The 22,197-nt window shown below is 40.8% G+C and overlaps 1 protein-coding gene across 4 annotated transcripts in view; it reads left to right on the forward strand.

Annotated features, from left to right (window-relative positions):
* The window catches only part of dnah9l (dynein, axonemal, heavy polypeptide 9 like), a 427,363-nt gene that overhangs the window by 391,045 nt on the left and 14,121 nt on the right, over positions 1-22,197 (forward strand). For 3 of the 4 annotated variants that reach the window (XR_006312134.1, XM_043693603.1, XM_043693604.1), the window contains 3 exons: positions 11,960-12,202; positions 12,692-12,874; positions 17,297-17,412. Coding sequence is in view for 3 of the 4 variants with exons in the window: in XM_043693603.1 (XP_043549538.1) it covers positions 11,960-12,202; positions 12,692-12,874; positions 17,297-17,412 (542 nt within the window). In the remaining variant the exon portion in view is untranslated. The remainder of the gene's footprint in view (positions 1-11,959; positions 12,203-12,691; positions 12,875-17,296; positions 17,413-22,197) is intronic. The other variant, XM_043693605.1, reaches the window with a different exon arrangement.

Consider the following 22,197-nt stretch of genomic DNA (forward strand, 5'->3'; position numbering starts at 1 on the left):
GTGGGTTGCGCTTCGGCGAAGCGGTGTGGACTTGTTGGGCCGAAGGGCCTGTTTCCACACTGTAAGTAATCTAATCTAATCTAATTTCCTACCATGTCTCTGTTTCGCCTGTCCTAGGATGGATGTGTTGTCCCAGTCGAAGTGGTGTCCTCCTTCGTCTGTATGTAATGATCTAGTGATAGTTGGTCATGTCTTTTCATGGCTAGTTGGTTTTTGTGTATCCAGGTGGCTAGTTTTCACCTGTCTGTCCGATGTAGTGTTTGTTGCAGTCCTTGCAGGGTATTTTTTTGTAAATAACATTTCTCTTGCTGGTTGTTGGTATAGGGTCCACATACTTAACTAAAGAAGCAAATCATTCAAACACCCACAAAATAGAGGTGCATCAGGACATTATTTAAAATGGGCCACAACACACTGCAGCACCCAGGTACTATGGGTGCCTCAACAAAAATAGCGATACAGCGTATCCAAGAAGAGCTGGTCCCCGATAAACCCAGTCCACTGGTTCTTAAACAACAAACCCAAACAAGTAGACAATGCGCCCAGAAACACTAGCCACACGACCATACAAAGACATCTCAGAGATGACTACCAGACTACTCCAACCCCTTGGCGTCATGGTAGCCCACAAACCTACCAATGCACTGAAACAGCAACTGATGAACGTAAAGGACCCTATGCCAAACAGCCAACAAAACAAATGTCATTTACAAAAAATACCTTGTAAGGATTATAACAAACAGTACATCAGACAGACAGGCTGTAAACTAGCCACCTGGATACATGAACACCAACTAGCCACCAGAAGATATGACCAACTATCACTAGTATCCTTACATACAGATGAAGAAGGACACCACTTCAATTGGGACAACACATCCATTCTTGGACAGGCTAAACAGAGACATGCACGGGAATTTCTAGAGGCCTGGCATTCAAGCCATAACTCCATCAATAAACACATCAATTTTGACCCGATTTACCAACCTCTGAGAAAAAGAACCAGAAAGGATATCAGCCGTCTTAATAGACCAAGACACATAAATAGAAAGTGGGACAGAACACCAGCACTTCAGAGGCTCACTGACGTTACTGAGTATGGTGATGAAACATCTGAAAACAAACCTTCCAGCTCAGCGAGCAAACTTACAATTGAACCTCAACCTGAGCTATGAATCTTCTCAAAAATGACATAATTGCTTGCTCACCATCAGCATACCGGACTTCTGACCTGCTGCCTAATAGCCTCCAGGAAAGTCGCCCATGGATGGGAATGCATCAGTGTTTTGTCCTAATTGGTTCCCCCACGATTTGACCAACACCCTACACTATTCCCGCTGCCTCAGTAACCAATAACATTCTATTCACTATTCCATTTCTGAACTATTGTTCTCTAATCTGAACATAAACTTGCTCCAAGAATTTATATAGTGCCTTTAAAGGTTGCAAAGGCATTTCACTGGAACATTAAACAAACAGATTATAACAGAGCTACATAAGCAGATGTTAGGTCAGATAACCAAAAGCTTGAGCTAAGAGGTAGATTTTAATTTAGCTTAAGAAAGAAGAGAGGCAGAAAAGTAGCGAGGGAATTCCAGATCTGGCACCTTGGCACATTGATTGGGAATGCACAGGCCATCTGAATTGGAGACATTGAGATATTGAATTGAATTTATTGTCACGTGTTCCGAGGCACAGTGAAAAGCTTTGTCTTGTGAGCAATACAGACAGATCACAAGTTAAGTAGCATAGATAGTAAATAATAGATAAACAGTGGCAAAAAAACAAAAACACAGATACAGGCGAATGTTAAGAGTTTGAGAGTCTATTCAGTATTCTAACAGTAGGGTAGAAACGGTTAAGAAACTAGCTGTGTGTTCAGACTTCTGTACCTTCCCCCCCGACGGTAAAAGTTGTAAAAAAACATCGCCAGGGTGGGATGAATCTTTAAGAATGCTGGCGGCATTTCCTTGACAGCAGGCCTGGTAGATGGATTCTATAGATGGGAGGTTGGCCTTTGTGATTGTCTGGGCCGAGTTCACCACTCAGTTAACTGTCTCTGATTTTGAATGGCAAAGTTGTCATACCAGGTAGTGGTACATCCAGATAGAATGCTCTCGATGGTGCACCTATAAAAATTGGCAAGCTTTTTCGCCGTCATGCCAAATTTCCTCAGCTTCCTGAGGAAGAAGAGACATTGTTGGGCCTTTGTAACCAGTGCGTCCACATGAAAAGTCCAAGATGTGTTGTGGATAACCGCTCCCCGGAGCTCCACTCATTCCATCTCTGTGCTGTTAATGTGTAGGGGGGGCACGAGGAACATCCTGCCGAAAGTCAATAATGAGTTCCTTGGTTTTGCTCGCATTGAGAGCTAGGTTGTTCTTACTGTGCACCATTTTTCTAGGTCTTCCATCTCCAGTCTATAGTCTCTTTCGTGGTCATCGGAGATTTGATGAACTATGGTGGTATCATCAGCGAATTTGTAAATAGCATTAGTCTGGTATTTGGCGACACAGTCATGGGTATGCAGTGAGTACAGCAGGGAGCTGAGTACACCTGGGGGGGTTCCAGTGTTGAGTATTAGTGAGGATGAAATATTGTCCCCAGTCTTCACTGATTGTGGCCTGCGGATCAGGAAACTGAGGATCCAGTTGCAGAGAGTGGGGCATATTCCGAGATCACCAAGTATAGTAATCAGTCTAGTGTGGATAATAGTGATGAAGGCTGAACTGTAGTCAGTGATTAGGATTCTTACATTGCTGTTCTTGGTGTCAAGATGTTCCAGGGAGGAGTGAAGGGCAAGTGATATGGCATCAGACGTGGATCAGTTGGTCTGATAGGCAAATTGGAGTGGGTCAAGAGTAGTGGGGAGGCTGGAGTTGATTAATGCTATGACTAGCCTTTGAAAGTACTTCATGACCAAAGTTAGGGCCACTGGGCGGTAGTCATTGACACATGTTGCAAGAGCCCTCTTGAAACAGGCAGGGACAGTGGCCTGCTGCAGGGAGAGATTGAAGATATCAAAGAAGACCTCTGCCAGTTGATCAGCGCATACTCTGAGTATACGGCCTGGTACTCCGTCTGGTCCCATTGCTTTCCTTGGATTCACACGAAGGAAAACGGATCTGACCTCTGTTGCAGTGACTGTTGGGATAGGTTTGTCAGGACTTGACAGAATGGACGTTACCCCTCCACCGAAATTTTGCTCAAAGCTCAAAGATATCTCAAAGGTGCAGATGACACCAAAATTGGAGTTGTAGTGGACAGTGAAGAATGTTCCCTCAGAGTACAATGGGATCTTGATCAGGTGGGCCAATGGGTTGAGGAGTGGCACATGGAGTTTAATTTAAATAAGTGCGAGGTGCTGCATTTTGGAAAAGCAAATCAGAGCGGGACTTAAATGGTAAGGTCCTGGGGAGTGTTGCTGAACAAAGAGACCTTGGAGTGCTGGTTCATAGTTCCTTGAAAGTAGAGTTGCAGGTAGATAGGATAGTGAAGAAGACTTTGGGGGGGGGGATCTAAGATGGCGGCGATCTGAGAAGATCACACTGCAGAGCTTCACATCGCAGCAGGAGCAGGACGGTCCTTTAACCCACCCAACCCAGGTCATCAGGATTTCTTGGGGTGTTGGAAAGATTGTGGAGCCCCAAGAAACATTTAAAAATTGACTTACATGTATTTTCAGCTGTCCAGAAATGCCTAAAAAGGGAGGAGGAGCATCTGAGGCCGGGCCTGCAGCTCAGCCTGCAGCAGCCTCAGAGCCGATTACTCTCTAGGACCTGGTGAACCAGCTCTCAAAATCTCGCGAGATGTTGGGGAAACTGATTGAAGAGAAGCTGACTCCAGTCTCTCTCATGCTGCAGAAGCATGAACAGCAGCTGGGAGACCTGGAGAAGAGGACGCTTGAGGTGGAGCACAGGGTCACAGTGGTGGAAGCTGATGCCAGTTAATTCAAGGAAGAGATCCAAGCCCTGAAGACGCAGGTTCGTAATTTGTGTGACCAAGTGGATGATCTTGAATCCAGGGGCAGGAGAAAAAACATTCGGATCATTGGTCTGCCTGAGGGTAAGGAAGGTGAGCGGCCTGCGGAATTGTTAAAGATTGGCTTCCGAAATTCCTTGACTTGGAGACTGGCATGAGAGAATTGAAGATAGAGAGGGCTCACTGGGTCGCAGCATGGAGGTCGGGTCTGGGTCAACGCCCTCGTCCTTTCCTGGTGCAGTTCCATCATTACCGGGATAAGGAGAGAGTGATGGAGGCTTCCAGACTCAAGGGGAAGGATCCAAAGGCCCTAATTTACGAGGGGTCTAAGATCGTTTTTTTAGGACTTTTCAGCGGCGGTGATCCAGAAACAAAAATCGTATGATGGTGTCAGGAGAAGATTGAAGGAGCTTGGGATTCAGTACTCCCTGAGATATCCGGCAGTGCTTCGGATCACCTTAGATGGATCCATGCATCTCTTTGACACATCGGAGAAGGCAAGAGACTTTGTGGACAAACTAACCTAATTTAAACAATTGTAGTATGTATAAATATTGTTGCTTGGGTATGGTTTATCATTCTGGAAAAGAAATGGAGGAAATCTGGTTGAAGCTTTGTTTTTCCCCTTTTTTTTCTATTGATAATAATTTGGTTCAAACTATGTTTGGCTGTGGTTAAGATGTACATTTTAAATTTCTAAGTTAGGACATACCAAAGGATGGGTGGGGTACTTATTCCCCTTTTTATTATAAAAAAATGTTTTTTTATTCATATTGATATTAGATTAGATTAGATTACTTTACAGTGTGGAAATAGGCCCGTCGGCCCAACAAGTCCACACCGACCCGCCGAAACGCAACCCACCCATTCCCCTACATTTACCCCTTACCTAACACTACGGACAATTTAGCATGGCCAATTCACCTAACCTGCACATCTTTGGACTGTCGGAGGAAACCGGAGCACCCAGAGGAAACCCACGCAGACACGGGGAGAATGTGCAAACTCCACACAGTCAGTCGCCTGAGGCGGGAATTGAACCCGGGTCTCTGGCGCTGTGAGGCAGCAGTGCTAACCACTGTGCCACTGTGCCACCGTGCCACCCAAATTCTATGGGGTGTTTATTCTTTTTAGCTTGTGCTTGCGATGCGGCTCTAGCTGGGAGAAGTGAAGGTGGTTGAGATGGTTAAATGCCTATTTATGGGCAGTTCGGGACGGGTAGTTGCCCCATCCAGGCAGGGGATGAGTTCCCCTACTTAGCGCTATTGGTGCTTTATATGTTGGTTTGTTTTCTGGTTTTTGTTGTTTTTTATTTTTAATAATTTTGTATGTTTGTTAAATGTAGTGGTTTTAGTTTATGTAGTTTTTATATTTGGTGGACCATGCGACACTAAGGCTCAGCAATTTGTGGTTCGGGTTCCTCCTCTCTGGAATTTAAATGTAATTGCAGAAGATTATGGCTAATGATTTGATTAAATGGTGTACCTGGAATATCAAGGGAAGTCACTCACCAATTAAGAGGAAGAAGGTACTCTTGAGTCTTAGAAAGGAGAAGGTGGATATTGCTTTGTTACAGGAGACACATTTGGATGACAAGGAGCATCTGAAATTACAGCAGAATGGCTTTGACAAAGTTTATTTTTCATCATTTAATACCAGAAGTAGGGGAGTGACTATATTGGTTAGGAAAAATCTCTCATTTAAATTGTTGGAATGTGTTAAAGACACATACAGGAGGTTTGTAATTCTTAAAGCCTTGATAATTGGGGAAGAATATGGCATTTTAAATGTTTATTGTCCCCCAGCTCATCCTCTTAAATTCTTGGTAGATGCTTTTTCTAAACTGATAAGTGTCAAGTCTCGGCACATCATTATAGGGGGAGATTGTAAATGCCTCATGGACCCCACAGTGGACAGGTTGCCTTAAGGTCCCTCGATACCCTCTGCACAAACTAAACAGTTTTTGGGTTTGTGTGGGGAATTAGGATTAGTGGACGTCTGGAGGTGTCTCCACCCCACAGGTAGGGATTTCACGTTTTTCTTCAATCCACACAGATGTCACACGAATATTGATTTTTTTTCTGACCCCTGCGGTAACCCTGGATCTGGTGGCATCCTGTACGATTGGTAATATTGCCATCTCTGATCATGCTCCAGTGTACCTCATGGTTAAAATTAAGGATGTTACAGTGGATTCAAGGTACTGGCGAATGGACCCCTTTATTCTCATGGACAGCAAGTTTGTGGAGTATTTCTCTCGGGAATTTTGGGCATTCCTAGACATCAACATAGGATCGGTTGATAGCTCATCTGTTCTCTGGGAAACTGCCAAAGCTTATGCCAGAGGGTTAGGTATTTCATATTCCACAAGTAGGAAGCGACAAAAGGGTGAGCAGCAACGTCTCCTTGAAGCGCGGTTGAAGGCAGCCGAGAAGGCCTATTTTGACAGACCCTCGTTGGTCAAACTACAGAGGATTACGGCACTGAAGTCTGCCCTAAATTCTGCTCACGCAGACGGCAAAGAAGGAGCTGGAAAAGCAAAGGTTATACGAGCATGGTGACAAGCCAGGCAAATACTTAGCATACCTTGCCAGAAAGAGAAGTGCCCCACAACCATTACAGCAATTAGTGAAGGGTCTGGGAACCTAACATGTGATTCTAAAAAGATTAATGTGGCATTCCAGAGATTCTACTCTAAGTTATATCAGTCTGAGAATTGTGAGGAGGGGCAGGCCAAAATGGAATCCTTTTGTAGAAATCTGAAGCTCCCGGGTGTGACTCCCAAACAGTCCTTTCTCAATGCCCCATTATGAGAGCAAGAAGTGCAGGAAGCTGTGAGGCAGCTTCAGAGTGGAAAGGCTCCCGGTCCTGATGGACTTCCCAGTGAATTCTATAAGGAATTTATAAGTATACTGTCAGGCCCGATGCTGATAATGTTTAATGATTCATACAGTCATGTTTGTCTCCCACCACCTCTGAGAGAGGCCAATATTTCACTTAAACTTAAAAAAGGAAGGATCCAGAAGACTGTGCTTCATACAGGTCCATCTCGCTCTTAAATGTGGACCTTAAGATCCTTTCTAAGGCTCTTGTGTTAAGGCTGGAGACTGTGTTACCTTCTATTATAAAAGAGGATCAGACGGGCTTCATAAATGGTTGCAGATCCTCCAATAATGTTAGGAGGCTGCTTAACGTAATTCAAGCATGCCGACAGCAGTCAATACAGGGACTGGTGATTTCTTTAGATGCAGAGAAGGCATTTGACCGAGTTGAGTGGCCGTACCTTTTCTATACTCTAGACCGGTTTGGTCTGTGCAAAGTTTTCATAAGATGGGTAAAGGTTCTCTACAGTGTACCTCTCGCTGCGGTCATTACCAATGGGGTACGATCAAGCAATTTTAATATTTCTAGGGGCAGCCGGCAGGGCTGTCCCCTTTCAACATTACTTTTTACGTTGGTGATTGAATCGTTGGCAGAGGCCATTCGTGGGGATCTCAATATATCAGCTCCAGAAGTGGGGTCAAAATTACATAAGATCTCGCTGTATGCAGATGATGTTCTAATTTTCTTGACAAATCCAGCAGTCTCAGTGCCTCGCCTGATACAATGCATTCACGCGTTTGGCGCTTTTTCAGGGTATAAGATTAATTTTGCTAAATCAGAGGCTATGCCTATGGGTGGTCTTACGAAAGAGTTGGCTCTTGAGTGACTATAGATTCCCATTTAGGTGGTCACAGGGGGGTTTTGTGTATTTGGGCATATTCATTACTCAAGTTCTGGATTGGCTGTTCAAAGCCAATTTTACTCAATTATTTGAAAAAAATTAAACAAGATCTCCAAAGATGGGAGGCACTTCCAGTCTCATGGTTGGGTCGGATAGCACTTATTAAGATGAATATTCTCCCTCATTTGCTATACCCTATTCGGAGGCTCCCCCTGATTTTCAATAAACAAACACTCAGGAGACTGAACGGTTGGTTCAGCTCCTTTTTCTGGCACCGTAAACGGCCTGTCATTAAATTAGCCAAACTGCAGTTGTCTCACAGATTGGGGGAGTAGACCTTCCGGACATTGAAAATAACCAATTAAGCTCGCTTTTGACCTACATAAGTGATTGGTTTGTGGGGAACTTCTTTCAATATGGCTAAATATCAAAGCCTCCCAGGGAAGGTGCCCCCTTACCAGTTTGCGGTTTTTGGACAAGGTGAGGACAGTTAGGGAATATTGCCATAACCCAATAGTCATCAATTCTGTTAAAGCATGGAGGACAATTCGGCAGAGGGAAGGTAATATTGGCAAAACATCATTGTTTACACCTTTAGGGGGTATGCCGAGTTTTCAACCGGGTATGATAGATTCAGGATTTAAACATTGGGCAGCTACGGGTATATCTTGCATGGGTGATTTATTTGAGGAATATGTAATGATGTCCTTTGATCAGTTAGTACGGACGTACGAGTTACCTAATAGAGACCTCTTTTGTTTTTTTTCAAGTTAGGGATTTTATTCAAAAAAGGACCACACTTCTGACTGATCCCTACAAATCTGACATAGAAAGAGGGGTACTAAGGGCTAAGCGTACACTCTCTGTCAGTACTCTATATCACCAATTGGGGGGTGCCACTTCAGAGGAATCTGATCGACTCTACAAGATGTGGGAAAGAGAGCTGGGTGTTGAAGTTTCTTCAGAGGCATGGGAGGATATTTGGGAGAATGCAAGGAAGATATCAATTTGCAATAGGACCCATGCTTTACAGTTGAAGATTCTCCACAGGGTCCACTTAGCCCCAGACCGTTTGTCAAAATTTAAACCAGGGGTATCTTCAGCATGCCCCAAGTGCAAGGTCTGTACGGGTACTCTTACCCATTGTCTTTGGTCTTGTGACAGGCTTCAAACATATTGGAGCGCTGTGGTGGGTGCAATGAAGAGGATTTTAGGTGTAGGGGTGGAGAAGGACCCTATTTTGCTCCTTTTGGGCTTACCCATTATATTTCCTGCAGACTCGCATAAGGCAAAACTTTTCAATATTCTTACATTCTGTGCAAGGAAGAATATCTTGCTAGGTTGGACATCAGAAAACCCCCCAGGCCTGTCGGGTTGGCGGAAGATTGTTATGGAGCATATTCCCCTGGATTTTCTCACAAATATGGTACACCACAAAACTGAGAATTTTTACAAGACATGGCAACCCTTTTTGAAATACCTGGACACAGATTTATCTGCCACACTAACAAGGGCTTTTATATAGCCGAAACGATTGTGTTTCATGAGTCCAATATCCAGGGAGGAGGAACTGTGAACGTATGAGTGTTTTGTTTGGCTGGGCTGAGTTATTACTATTTATTTGTTTGTTGTTAGGTATTTATTTATTTAGTTTAATAGCAAGATTAGGTTTTTTTTTAGTTTTATACTTCTCTATATATGTTTATACATTCGTTAAGGAGGGTGGATCGGGGAATTATTTTTATTATTTGGGTTTAGTTTTGTACTGTTTTGAATTGCATTATTTTGTATTTGTTGTAATATTTAAAAATCTATTTTTTCTTAATAAAAAATATTATAAAAAAAAGACGTTTGGTATGCTTTCCTTTCTTGGTCAGAGTATTGAGTACAGGAGTTGGTAGGTCATGTTGCGGCTGTACAGGACATTGGTTAGGCCACTTTTGGAATATTGCGTGCAAATCTGGTCTCCTTCCTATCGGAAGGATGTTGTGAACTTGAAAGGGTTCAGAAAAGATTTACAACAATGTTGCCTGGGTTGGAGGATTTGAGCTATAGGGAGAGACTGTATAGGCTGGGGCTGTTTTCCTTGGAGCGTCGGAGGCTGAGGGGTGACCTTTATAAAGATTTATAAAATCATGAGGGGCATGGATCGGATAAATAGACTAGTTATTTCCCTGGGGTGGGGAAGACCTGAACTAGAGGGCATAGGTTTAGGGTGAGAAGGGAAAGATATGAAAGGGACCTAAGGGGCAATGTTTTCATGCAGAGAGTGGTGCATGTATGGAATGAGCTGCTAGAGGAAGTGATGGAGGCTTGTACAATTGCAACATTTAAAAGGCATCTGGAGGGGTATATGAATAGGAATGGTTTAGAGGGATATGGGCCAAGTGCTGAAAAATGGGACTAGATTAGGTTCGGATATCTGGTTGGCATGGATGAGTTGGACCAAAGGGTCTGTTTCCATGCTGTACATCTCTATGACCGTGATTATGGGGTTGGAGAATTATACAGATATTATGGGGCAAGTCTGTGGAGGGAATTTAAAACCTGCTTTAGACCTTGTACTGCAGTTATCAGTTTTATATTTGTTTTTCCCCATTTACATTTCACTTAATTTTCTTTGGCTTGAAGCTGTTTCTATTAATATTTTGGTGGAAGTTTGTTTCAGAGCTGCAGAGAGCTCCATATCACGTTAAGGGGAAGGACTGAAGCAATGTTAGTGCACTTTGGCACTTAACTAACCAGCATTAGGTTTCTAATGAGAACAGGCCTGAGGAAGTGGAAATCTTGCAACCAAGAGCTGTCAGCCAGAGGCCAATTACCTTCCATTGTGGACCATGCCACCAGGAGTAGTGTTTCTGTTGGTAATACTCTGAAGCCTGATAATATGGATTATTGGAGACAGATGAATGGGGTGGACTGGGAATCAGAGAGAAATGGTCACTGAAGGAATGGCAGCAAGGGGTCAGAGGCAAGTATAGAGTGATAGCTTAGTTGCCCACCCCTTATTTCCTGATGATTTGACCAGGCATTGAGTACCTCCTGATGCAGGACACCCTTTCTGAGGCCATGTGGCAACGCCAACAAGGGTTGTTGGGCAGCCTTCAGAAGTCACTTGGCAGTCATCTGAGTACCATGATATAATTGAAACATCACTAAAATCCATTGGACTCAGAATATTTAACTTTTTAGTGGCTACTTAGTGAAACTATGAAATTAACTCATGAAAATAATGATCATTCTGTCACCATTAGTTAGGATTCCCATTTCACGACCTTTCCATCCCCAGTTTAATTTGGGGACAGATTTTCTGTTACCAGGAATTGGATACTGATACTCCCACCTGATACCTGATTCCCTGCCTCAATTATTCCTGCTCCTCGGGCTTCCATCAAATTCAGCCCTTTGGCTTCTTTGATGCCTTTCATATCCTTGTATATTGACACTTCTTTCAATAAGTAAAAGAAACTGACTCAAGTCAGTCAATTAAATTAATGTAGCTTGATCATCTATTTTCTCAAATTCTCATGAAGGATCATCAACGAAAAGATATTGTGAAACTCGAAAGGGTTCAGAAAAGACTTACAAGGATGTTGCTAGGGTTGGAGGATTTGAGCTATAGTGAGAGACTGAACAGGCTGGGGCTGCTTTCCCAGAGGCTGAGAAGTGACCTTATAGGAGGTTTAAAAAATTATGAAAGGCATGGATAGGGTAAATAGGCAAAGTCTTTTCCCTGGGGTCAGGGAGTCCAGAACTAGAGGGCATAGGTTTAGGGCGAGAGGGGAAAGATATAAAAGAGACCTACGGGCAACTTTTTCACACAGAGGGTGGGACATGTATGGAATGAGCTGCCAGAGAAGTGGTGGAGGCTGGTACAATTGCAACATTTAAAAAGACATTTGGATGGGTATATGAATAGGAAGGGTTTGGAGGGATATGGGCTGGGTGCTGGCAGGTGGGACTAGATTGGGTTGGGATATCCGGTCGGCATGGACGGGTTGGACCGAAGAGTCTGTTTCCATGCTGTACATCTCTATGACTCTATGGGTCACTTTCCTTCTTTCAGATGCTCAAGGTTCCTCCTTTTGCTCACTTTCTCTTCTTATTTCAAAATTTATATGCTCCCTTCCATTGGAAGTTAATAATAAGGATTATATTGATTGCATGTCTGTTTAAACGAGTAAAGGTAATATATGTTTGTACGCTAAGTTAAGCTGATGGACATTTCTTCACTTTTTTCTTGCTCTGCTACAGTTTGAAAGAAAAATGACTTTGGCTCCTGGTTTTGTAGCTCCATCAAATCTTGATTACAATGGCTACCATAGGTACATTGATGAAATGTTACCACCTGAAAGTCCTGTACATTATGGTCTCCACTCAAATGCAGAGATTGAATTCCTGACTGTAACTTCAGACAGACTTCTCCATACTTTATTAGAAATGCAGCCCAGAGATTCAGTAACTAGTGAAGGAGCAACACAAACTGTTGAAGAAAAGGTTAGAACATTATAAACTTGTTATTAAATGCAATTCTTTTAGACTACAGGTATTCACATTTTTATTATTAACTTCCTATCAGTGAAAATAAAATGCAAAATAATAAAATTATTAAGTTGTGACTGAACCTAACATTTCAGGCAAGAAAAAAATTGGCAAAATATTTCACATTGGCCTTTACATTGTTTTCAAAGCAGAATGTTGATTATTGACAATAACCTAAGCAATTTGTTTTAATATTCTTAAATTTGCTGAACACCTGAAAATCTTACATACACATTGGCTAGAAGAAAAATGATTCAGCATGAAGCTGTACTGATTAAGATATTGGTTTTCATATTCAAAATTTGGTTAGCACAGTTAAACCAAAGGCTTACACATCAAGAAATGTAGAAAATAATTTTATGTTACTCTAAACTAAATGTCAGCATTATGAGATAAAATTGAATAGCAATCATGCTTAACAATCAATTTGTACTGCTTTTAAAGGTAAAGACTATTCTGGACGATATATTGGAAAAACTACCAGAGGAATACAATATGACTGATATAACCTCTAAAACAGCTGAGCGTTCCCCTTACATTCTGGTCTGCTTCCAAGAGTGTGAAAGAATGAATGTTCTAATTCACGAAGTGAGACATTCATTAAAGGAACTAGATCTGGGGCTAAAGGTAAGAATTGCAATATGTTGCACAAATAGAAATATGCTCAAGTATGTTTATTCTAAAATGATCATGTCCATCAAAAGGCTTCATTGTATTTCATTTCATTGTCTTTGATTAAACTAAATTATTATACAATGGACAGTTGAAAGTGAAAATCATGCAGTATATTTTTTGTATTACACCTCAATGAGTACACTCAGTGCTGAAGGAATGCAATAAGCCTTTCAACCAACAATAAGACTAAATTGCAATGTTTTGTTAATACTATACAAGAAAAACTAATCATTTTGCATTTCTTTAAAATTGCACAACATTCCAGCAAACCAAATAATTAGTTTTATAACCAATACAAATTAAATCATGTAATTTTTTTGTTGCTATCTGTGGAGATATTCTAAGAAAATGCTTGTGATTTTACTGTACATAGTGATGAGCAATCTTTAAATTCATGTTTGGGGTGTGGACATTTCAGGCATGATCAACTATTACTGTAGTACCTACTGTGGGTCAGTTGCCTGCTGCAATCCCAGTTGCCTTCCCTTCCAACTGCACTGCAACAAGTGCCAAATAAGTGCCCCAGTGCAGCTCTTAGGATGGGATATTTGCCCAAAAGGTAAGCACTGGGAAGAGCAGAGGCAGCAAAGGACTTAGAAATTATAGGCCAGCAGTGACCTGCAGCACTGTGCTGGAGCCAGATGAATATACCTACTCTTCCTGGCTCCAAATTAATACTATTTTTTAAAAAAACTCACGCCTTTTAAACTTAGAGGATGCTTACCAGCTGAGCCAGCTCTTGTTGCCTGTTAGTACTTGTCCTTGGGAAGGTGCTGATATATGTTGCCTTTTGAATTGCCGCTCTCCTTGAGTGTAGGTAGACCCACAATGCTGTTAGGAAGGAAGTTCAGGATTTTGACCCAGTGATGCTAAAAGAATGGCAATCTATTTCCATCGACAAAGTCTTTTCCCTGGGATGAAGGTGTCCAGAACTAGAGGACATAGGTTTAGGGTGAGAGGGAAAAATTTTAAAGGGACCTAAGGGGCAACTTTCTCATGCAGAGGGTGGTGTGTGTGTGCCACAGGAAGTGGTGGAGGCTAGTACAATTGTAGCATTTAAAAAGCATTTGGATGGGTATATGAATAGGAAGGGTTTGGAGGGATATGGGTCAGGTGCTGGCAGGTGGGACTAGATTGGGTTGGGATATCTGGTTGGCATGAACAAGTTGAACCAAAGGGTCTACTTCCTAGTTGTACATCTCTATGACTATGTCAGGATGGGGAGTGGCTTGGAGGGGAGCTTGCAAGTGATGGTGTTCCTATATCCTTCTAGATGGTAACAGTTGTGGATTTGACAGATACTTTAAAAAAAAAAATAGCCTTGGTGAATTTTTGCAGTGCTACCACTGTGCATTAGTGATGGAGAGAGTGAATATGTGGATGTGGTACCAAACAAGTGGTCTGCTCTGTCTTCATTGATGTCAAGCTTCTTGAGTATTGTTGGAGTATTCCATCATACTCCTGATTTGTCTTGTAGATGGTGAACAGGCTTTGGGGAGTCAAAGTGTAACTTGATGCTAGATTCCTAGCCTCTGACCTGCTGTTGAAGCCATAGTACTATTATGGTCCAGTTCAGTTTCTGGTCAATGGTAACCCCCCAGGATGTTGATAGAGAAGGATTCAGTAATGGTAATACCATTTAATGTCGGGGCATTGATTAGAATCTCTCTTTTTGGGATGATCATTACATACATGAGTGGCACAAATGTTACCTGCCACTTGGCAGTCCAAGTCTGAATATTGTCTCGATCTTGCTGCATTTGCACCTGGATTGCCTCAGTCTCTGAGGAATATGGTGCTGAATGTTGTGGAGTCATCAGCGAACATCTCCATTCCTGATGTTATGATGGAGACAAGGTTTTTTCAGTAATTGCATCCAGCACTCCATTTAAGGACCAACGTTAGTCTGCAGGAAATCTGTAAATGCATGCACACCCAGTTCTTATATTGATTTAAGTGGGTGTCCAAGATTTCTGGAAGTTAGTGTTTCTCAATATAGTTGCCAACACAGTTTCAGTGGTGGGAAGGTGTCATCCCAGTAAACCACAACCTGAATCTCATTTTGTATTGATAGAACTCTCAACAATCACAGAATAGTTGCATGGCAGAAGGGCCCACTCAGCTGTCATGTCTATGTTCAACTACTCTCCAAAGCCCTGTTTTAGTCTCCATCACCCTTTATAGCCCTCCATAGCTACACTTTAATCTGCTACCACCACAGCCATTACACATTCTAACCACTTGTTGTATAAAAAAAAATGCTCATATCACCATTGGTTCTTTTGGAAGTTATCATAATTTGTCATCCTTTGGTATTTAAGCCATACACTAATGAGAAGTTTCTCTCTCACTGTTCTATCTACACTGCTTGTAATTTTGAACACTTCCATAAAGTCTTCTCTTAATCGTATCTTTTCTCCAAGAACAACCCCAGTTTCTTGAATTGTCCAGGTAACTGAAGACATGTATCTCTAGAAATTTTCTCATAAATGTCTTCCATAGTTCACTAAAGCTTTTATATTCTTCTTAAAATGTGTTGCTCAGAATTGGAATCCATTCTCCAGTTGAGGTCAAACCAGCATTTCATTAAAGGTTCATCATAACTTCCATGCTTTTGTACTCTAGGCCTCTATTTATAATGCCCAGGATTCCATGTGTCTTTTGAAACACTTTCTGAAATTACCTTTCCATCTTGAATAATTTGTGCACATGTATATCATAGATTACTTACAGTGTGGAAAAAGCCCCTTCGGCCCAACAAGTCCACACCGACCTGCCGAAGTGCAACCCACCCATTCCCCTACATTTACCCCTTTACCTAATACTACGGGCAATTTAGCATGGCCAATTCACCTGACCTGCACATCTTTGGACTGTGGGAGGAAACCGGAGCACCCGGAGGAAACCCACGCGGACACGGGGAGAATGTGCAAACTCCACACAGTCAGTCGCCTGAGTTGGGAATTGAACCCGGGTCTCTGGCGCTGTGAGGCAGCAGTGCTTGCCACTGTGCCACCCAGAGACCCGGGTTCAATTCCCGCCTCAGGTGACTGACTGTGTGGAGTTTGCACATTCTCTCCGTGTCTGCGTGGGTTTCCTCCAGGTGCTCCGGTTTCCTCCCACAGACCAAAAATGTGCAGGTTAGGTGAATTGGCCATGCTAAATTGCCCATAGTGTTAGGTGAAGAGATAAATGTAGGGGAATGGGTCTGGGTGGGTTGCGCTGGGCGGGTCGGTGTGGACTTGTTGGGCCGAAGGGCCTTTTTCCACATTGTAAGTAATCTAATCATATCATGACCCATCTGTTCCTGCAACCTCTTCAGAATTGTAACCTTTGTTGTACATTGCCTCTCCTTGTTCTTGCCCACAAACTGTACTTTTCACATTATTCTGTATTAAGTCTCATCCATCAGATGTCAACCTATCTATCTATCTATATTCTCCTGTGTCCTCTCACAGTTCACAGTACTTTCAAGTTTTCTATAGATTTTGAATTTATTCATTGTACACCCAGGTCTAGGTCATTAAAAATATAAAGAAAAGCAGTGTTGCTAGAAAACGCCTATGAATCCCACTATATAATGTCCCCCAATCTGAAAAAAGTCATTCTTCACACAACCAACTTTGTATCCATACGGTCATTAACATGTTATTCCACATACTTCAACTTCAGTGTCAAGCCTGTTCTATGATATTTTATCAAATACCTTTTGGAAGTTTAGGCATACCATATTGATTATATTATAATGATCAAAGAGCTCAGTCAAGTTAATGTGAGGCATTTTATGTTCCATTAGCTTTTAATTTGACCTGAAGCAACATGCTCAGTTTTTGAGTTGACTGTCCAGCTGCAGGATACTGCATGGCTTTCTTAAGGATGATTTTCATCAGTAGAAATACATGTCTTGCTTCTCACTTTTTAAGCAGTTTAAGAACAGTTCGAGCAGCTGTAACCAATATGGGAAAGTCTTCTGACATGACAGTTCACTTATATTATGTATTATTTATATTTTTTAGTATTATCAAAATACCAAATATAATCTAAAGTAATTTTCTCCTCGTTATTTTTCACACGGATCCTAAAGCAAGCAATCTTAATTCCAATTTTCTGTTTTGAAAACTGATGCCTAACTATAGAATGTTATTGTGCTGTCGGTATTTTGAACAAAGTTTAACTAGATTGGAAGCAATATGAAAGCAAAGAAACAGAAAATGTGTAATTTTCTACCTTTCACAGCTGATAAAATAGCAGCCCTTTTCAAACATTGCACTTAAATACGTTCTTCTCTGTAAAGAACTGGGTTATTTATCACATCTTCATATCACAACCTTCTTTAAACTACAAACAGCACTTTTTTTTTCTTGCTTTTGTTAGGGCGAGTTGGCAATTTCCTCTGAGATGGAGGTACTACAGACAGCACTTTTCTTTGATAATGTTCCTGACACCTGGACCAAGCTGGCATATCCATCAACGTACAGTCTAGCACAATGGTAAGTAGCATGTCAAGACACAAACAGCTTGTGCATGGCATTCTGTCTGTCAAAGTGCCACTAGAATTGCTCAGTATTTCTTGTATGGAAATTAGTGTTGCTCGGCTTTTTATTGGGATTTTTGCTATGATTCTTTTCCTCCAGCACGGCAGTGTTTTGATGTAGCTATTATGCATCACTCTGATCTGTTAGTCACAAACCATTCGGTATCTACTTGCATAATGTATAACGAGTCTCTTGGGACCAGTATGGTATGAGAAATGCAAGCAAGGAATCATGTTTAATAGTAGTCATAATAGAAAATGTCTTATCCACTCTAAATGAAGACTTTGTGTGCTCATGTGCATGACAGCATGCAGTACAGCAACATTTATTCCACCAAATAATATCTCTGAAAATTATGCTGTGTAGCCTTCCCTGAATTTCTTCACCAATATTTTATCATCCTTTCGATGAAATAATCTGTTCTCCTGGTTATCTGCAATATTCTGTCATTAGCTGATTCTGAGGAGGACTGGCATGAGTAAAGTTTGGAATTGTTAGAACACACACGGGATGTTGCAGAAAATGAAAACAGGCCCATCAATATAATCAAGTACTTCTCTTGTAATGTTATTTACTGTCATAATATGTAATACATAAGCCACTTCCTGACAGAAACATCCATTTAAAAACAATCAATGGACAAGGTAGAAAAATAAATATTTTGTTTCCTTGCCAAACACAGGAAATTGTGCATTGAAAGAGTTGTATTTAAAGTTTTGATAAAAGGTACATGGAGTACTTTTCCTTCATTTTCTGATGTTAGCCCAAAAAATGACAATAGTCTTAGGTTATGCTCAGTTTAATTTTGTGCATTCACTGTTATCATTGTTGTGTTCTGGGTTGTGGAAGACCAAACTGATTTCATACAGATATTCCTACAGCTGAAGCTCAAACTATTAGCTCAGACAAAGTTTAAATCCAGGTCCATGAAATGAGAAAAAAAAAACTAGCCACTCAGTCCCTATCAAACAATGAGTAAAATTGCAGAGTACATTTAAAATTACATTAAATGTGCAATTTTACTTCTTAGAAAAATACAGGATTGCATGAAAATGAACTTGATTTTAATGCACACCATGATAGCAATGAATCAACAGACAGCACTTTCAAAATTGAAGTAATAACAAACTGTTCAATATAAATACAATAAATGATGACCATGACGAATTATAGTTTCAAGATAGTTTGGAGTTTCTGAATTTAAAATTGGCTTAGCTGCTCATTGATTTACAAGTTGAAAAGCAAATGGTAAACTTGATACACATCTATAATTTACATCCAACCATCCATATTGTGTTTATAAATAAATTTGCATTTACCTTGTATCCATTGCCAGAAATGACCACAGGGGAAGAAAAACAACAGTTTCAGAGATCAGAAGTACACTACAAACTATGGTTCTCTCAGAATACTTTGATTAATAATCAGGTACAATTTGGGCTAGCCACTGTTCTATACCAATTATATCAAGCACACGATCTGCCAGGGCTCAATCATTTTAAGCATAGTCTGGATTCACACTATAAATAGACCCACTTATCATTAATGCCATTTCTTCTGCAAGGCGGAACTGCTACTGCAATTGGTTTATGCTTACATTTTTTTCATCTTTAGAAGACAAAATACTATGCAGAATATAATTATCCTTTGAAATATCAGTGCATGAGGTTGTTTACTTTAGAATGATGCAGTACATAAAAGTAACTTGAAATTTAAAAACAGTCATACCTGAACCTTTGTTATGAGACTACTTCAGTTCCTCCATGAAACTGACTAGTTTCTACAAATAATATTTATCTGACAGAGTGCTGTTTTGTGGAATTATTTGTTATATACTTAACTTAGTGTATATTACTGCAGTAATGACACAATCAACCATCTGCATTGTTGTTAGGTAATTTTTCTTTAAATTTGATTAATGAAACAATAAAACAAAATACTAAAGAAGCATTAAAAATTCCTAGTACTAGTTAGATAATACATAACATAGGACTAGACATGGGGCGAATAGGCCATTTGTAATAAAGAATTAGAAACAAGGCAGCAAGTCAAAAATCTACCCCCAGAATGAATGGTTATATTGAGCGATTTCCAAGAATAAATGGAGCAGTAGCAGGTTGAAAATCACAGCATACCAAATACTGCTTCATACCTATCAATGTTGTTACTACAAGTAGTTATCCTATGAAGCACATTTTATTTACACAAATTTGCTGTAATGCAATTGATGAATTGGGGACACTGTTTCTAAAGCACACACTTTTAAAACATGTTTTGGCTGTAATGCAATGACATTGCCAACACTTCATCACTGTTTTTAAAGCATCATCATTTTTCTATAACACAGGGTTGCACAAGAACACAACCATCGCGGTATAGAAAAACTACCTTGTCGTCTATGGGTCACAATGTAAAATAGCAATAAAACTAAAAAGTGCTGGTGAAACTGAGCATGACTGGCAGCAATTATGAAGAGAAAAACAGAGTTAACGTTTTGAGTCTAATATGATTCTTGTTCCAAAGGAAAACTTTCACATTATTGAGTTCAAACTGACTGATGTATCATTACTGGATTTATCCTAACGTCCTTTTTTGAAAAGCATGTGACATTTGTAATTCTTCAAACCACTGGTACTGACCTTGTATCTAAGATGAATTAGAAGATATGTCCACATATTCCACCCTTTCTTCAGTTGCATGTAATCCAGACATGATTGCTTATCAGTGCTAAGTACAGGCAGTCCTTTCAACATCTACTATTTATACCAGCTGGATCTTTTTGACTATGAAATCCTTGATTGGTCCAGGTTAACAAACCCAAACAGGAAGCCCTGGCTGACAATATGAATGGGGGATCTGGCTGGGCCACAGTTAGTATGTTACTGCTGCTGTTGGTTTCTGCTTTTTTTTGTGGGAGAGGGGCAAAGGACTGATCACAAAGCCAGTTTTGTTAACTGGTATTCCTTTTTTATTGAGGACAAAGAAAAGGAATAACCAAGAGATTTGGAATCCCCTCAGTCTTGGGGACTGACTCAAAAAAAGAAAAAAATATACAAACAGGGGATTTAGAATCTCCTGAGTTCTGCGGACTGACCACAGCCAGTTTACTGTGCAAAAATAAGGGGTGACTGGGTGATAGGATACCAGCCTCTGTAATCCATAGACAATCAAATGTATCAATTCATGATGACTTTGCTAACATAAAGACAAACACAAAGTCCATGTTTAATACCTCAGTCATGCACTTTTCCTGCAAAAAATGTGTCCTGTTTTCTGTCTTTAATCAGACGCACTCTTCTTTACTATTTATATGCTTTTGGATTCCCCTTTATTATGTGTCAATCTTTTCTCATACTTTTGCTTTTCCAACTCCCCTCAGAACTTTCTATACTTGGCCTGATTTACACTTGTATTATGAGCCTGACATTGTCACAAGCACATTTTAAGCTTCATCTTACTCTTGAATTCTTCCATTTTCCATGGTGTTTCGACATTGTTGTCCTTACTTTCCTCTTGGTAGGAACTGAATCACAATAGTACCTGAGTAACTCCTCTTTGAATATAGGTTAAAACTTATTGGAGAGGCAATGGATTAGTGGTATTTTCATTGGACTATTTAATTCAGAGGCCCAGGTAATGTTCTGAGAGCCTGGGTTCAAATCCCCCATGACAGGTTTATCAAGTTATACAGTATGTAAATAGACCCTTCAGTCCAACTCATCCATGATGACCAGATATCTTAAATTAATGAGAACGTAAGAATTGGAGCAGGAGTCGGCCATCTGGCCCTTCAAGCCTGCTCTGCCATTCAATAAGATCATGGCTGATCTTTTTGTGTCCTCAGTTCTACTTACCTGCCCTCTCTCCATAACTCTTAATTCCTTACTGTTCAAACATGATCTGTCTTAGCTTTAAAAACATTTATTGAGGAAGCCTCAAATACTTCCCAGGGCAGGGAATCATTTATGTAAATTGTAAACAATTGCACTCCCAACACTGATCCCTGAGGCACACCACTAATCACTGATCGTCAATCAGAGAAGCACTCATTTATTCCCATTCTTTGTTTCCTATTAGTTAACCAATCTTCTGCTCATGCTAATACATTGCCCGTACCACCTTGCATCTTTACCTTATGCAGCAGCCTTTTGTGTGGCACCTTGTTGACGGCCTTTTGGAAATCCAGGTACAACACATCTACGGTGTCTCCAATTAAGCATGACCTGCCCTTCATTAACCTATGCTGCATCTGTCCAATGGGACAATATCTATCTAGATGCCTTGCTGTTTCTTCCTTGATAATAGACTCAAGCATTTTCCCCACAACAGAAGTTAAGCTATCCAGTCTATAATTCTTCGTCTTTTGTCTACTGCCTTTTTTAAACAATTGCATCATATTTGCTATATTCCAATCTGCTGGAACTGCCCCAGAGTCCAGTGAATTTTGGAAAATTACTACAAACGCATGGTCCCTTGTGCCAGCATTTAGCCCATATGCCTCTAAACCCCTCCTATTCATGTACCCATCCAGATGGCTTTTAAATGTTGTACTTGTTCCAGCTTTCACCACTTTCTCTAGCAGCTCATTCCATACACTTACTACTCTGTCAGAACAAGTTACGCTTGCATCCCTTTTATACTTGCCCCTCACCTTAACATATACCTTCTAATTTTGGACCCCCCTACCTGGAAAAAAGACCTTTTCTATTTACCCTATCCATGCCTCTCATGATTTTACAA

Source organism: Chiloscyllium plagiosum, chromosome 7 (assembly GCF_004010195.1).
Source record: "Chiloscyllium plagiosum isolate BGI_BamShark_2017 chromosome 7, ASM401019v2, whole genome shotgun sequence".
In the NCBI taxonomy this organism is placed as follows: domain Eukaryota; kingdom Metazoa; phylum Chordata; class Chondrichthyes; order Orectolobiformes; family Hemiscylliidae; genus Chiloscyllium; species Chiloscyllium plagiosum.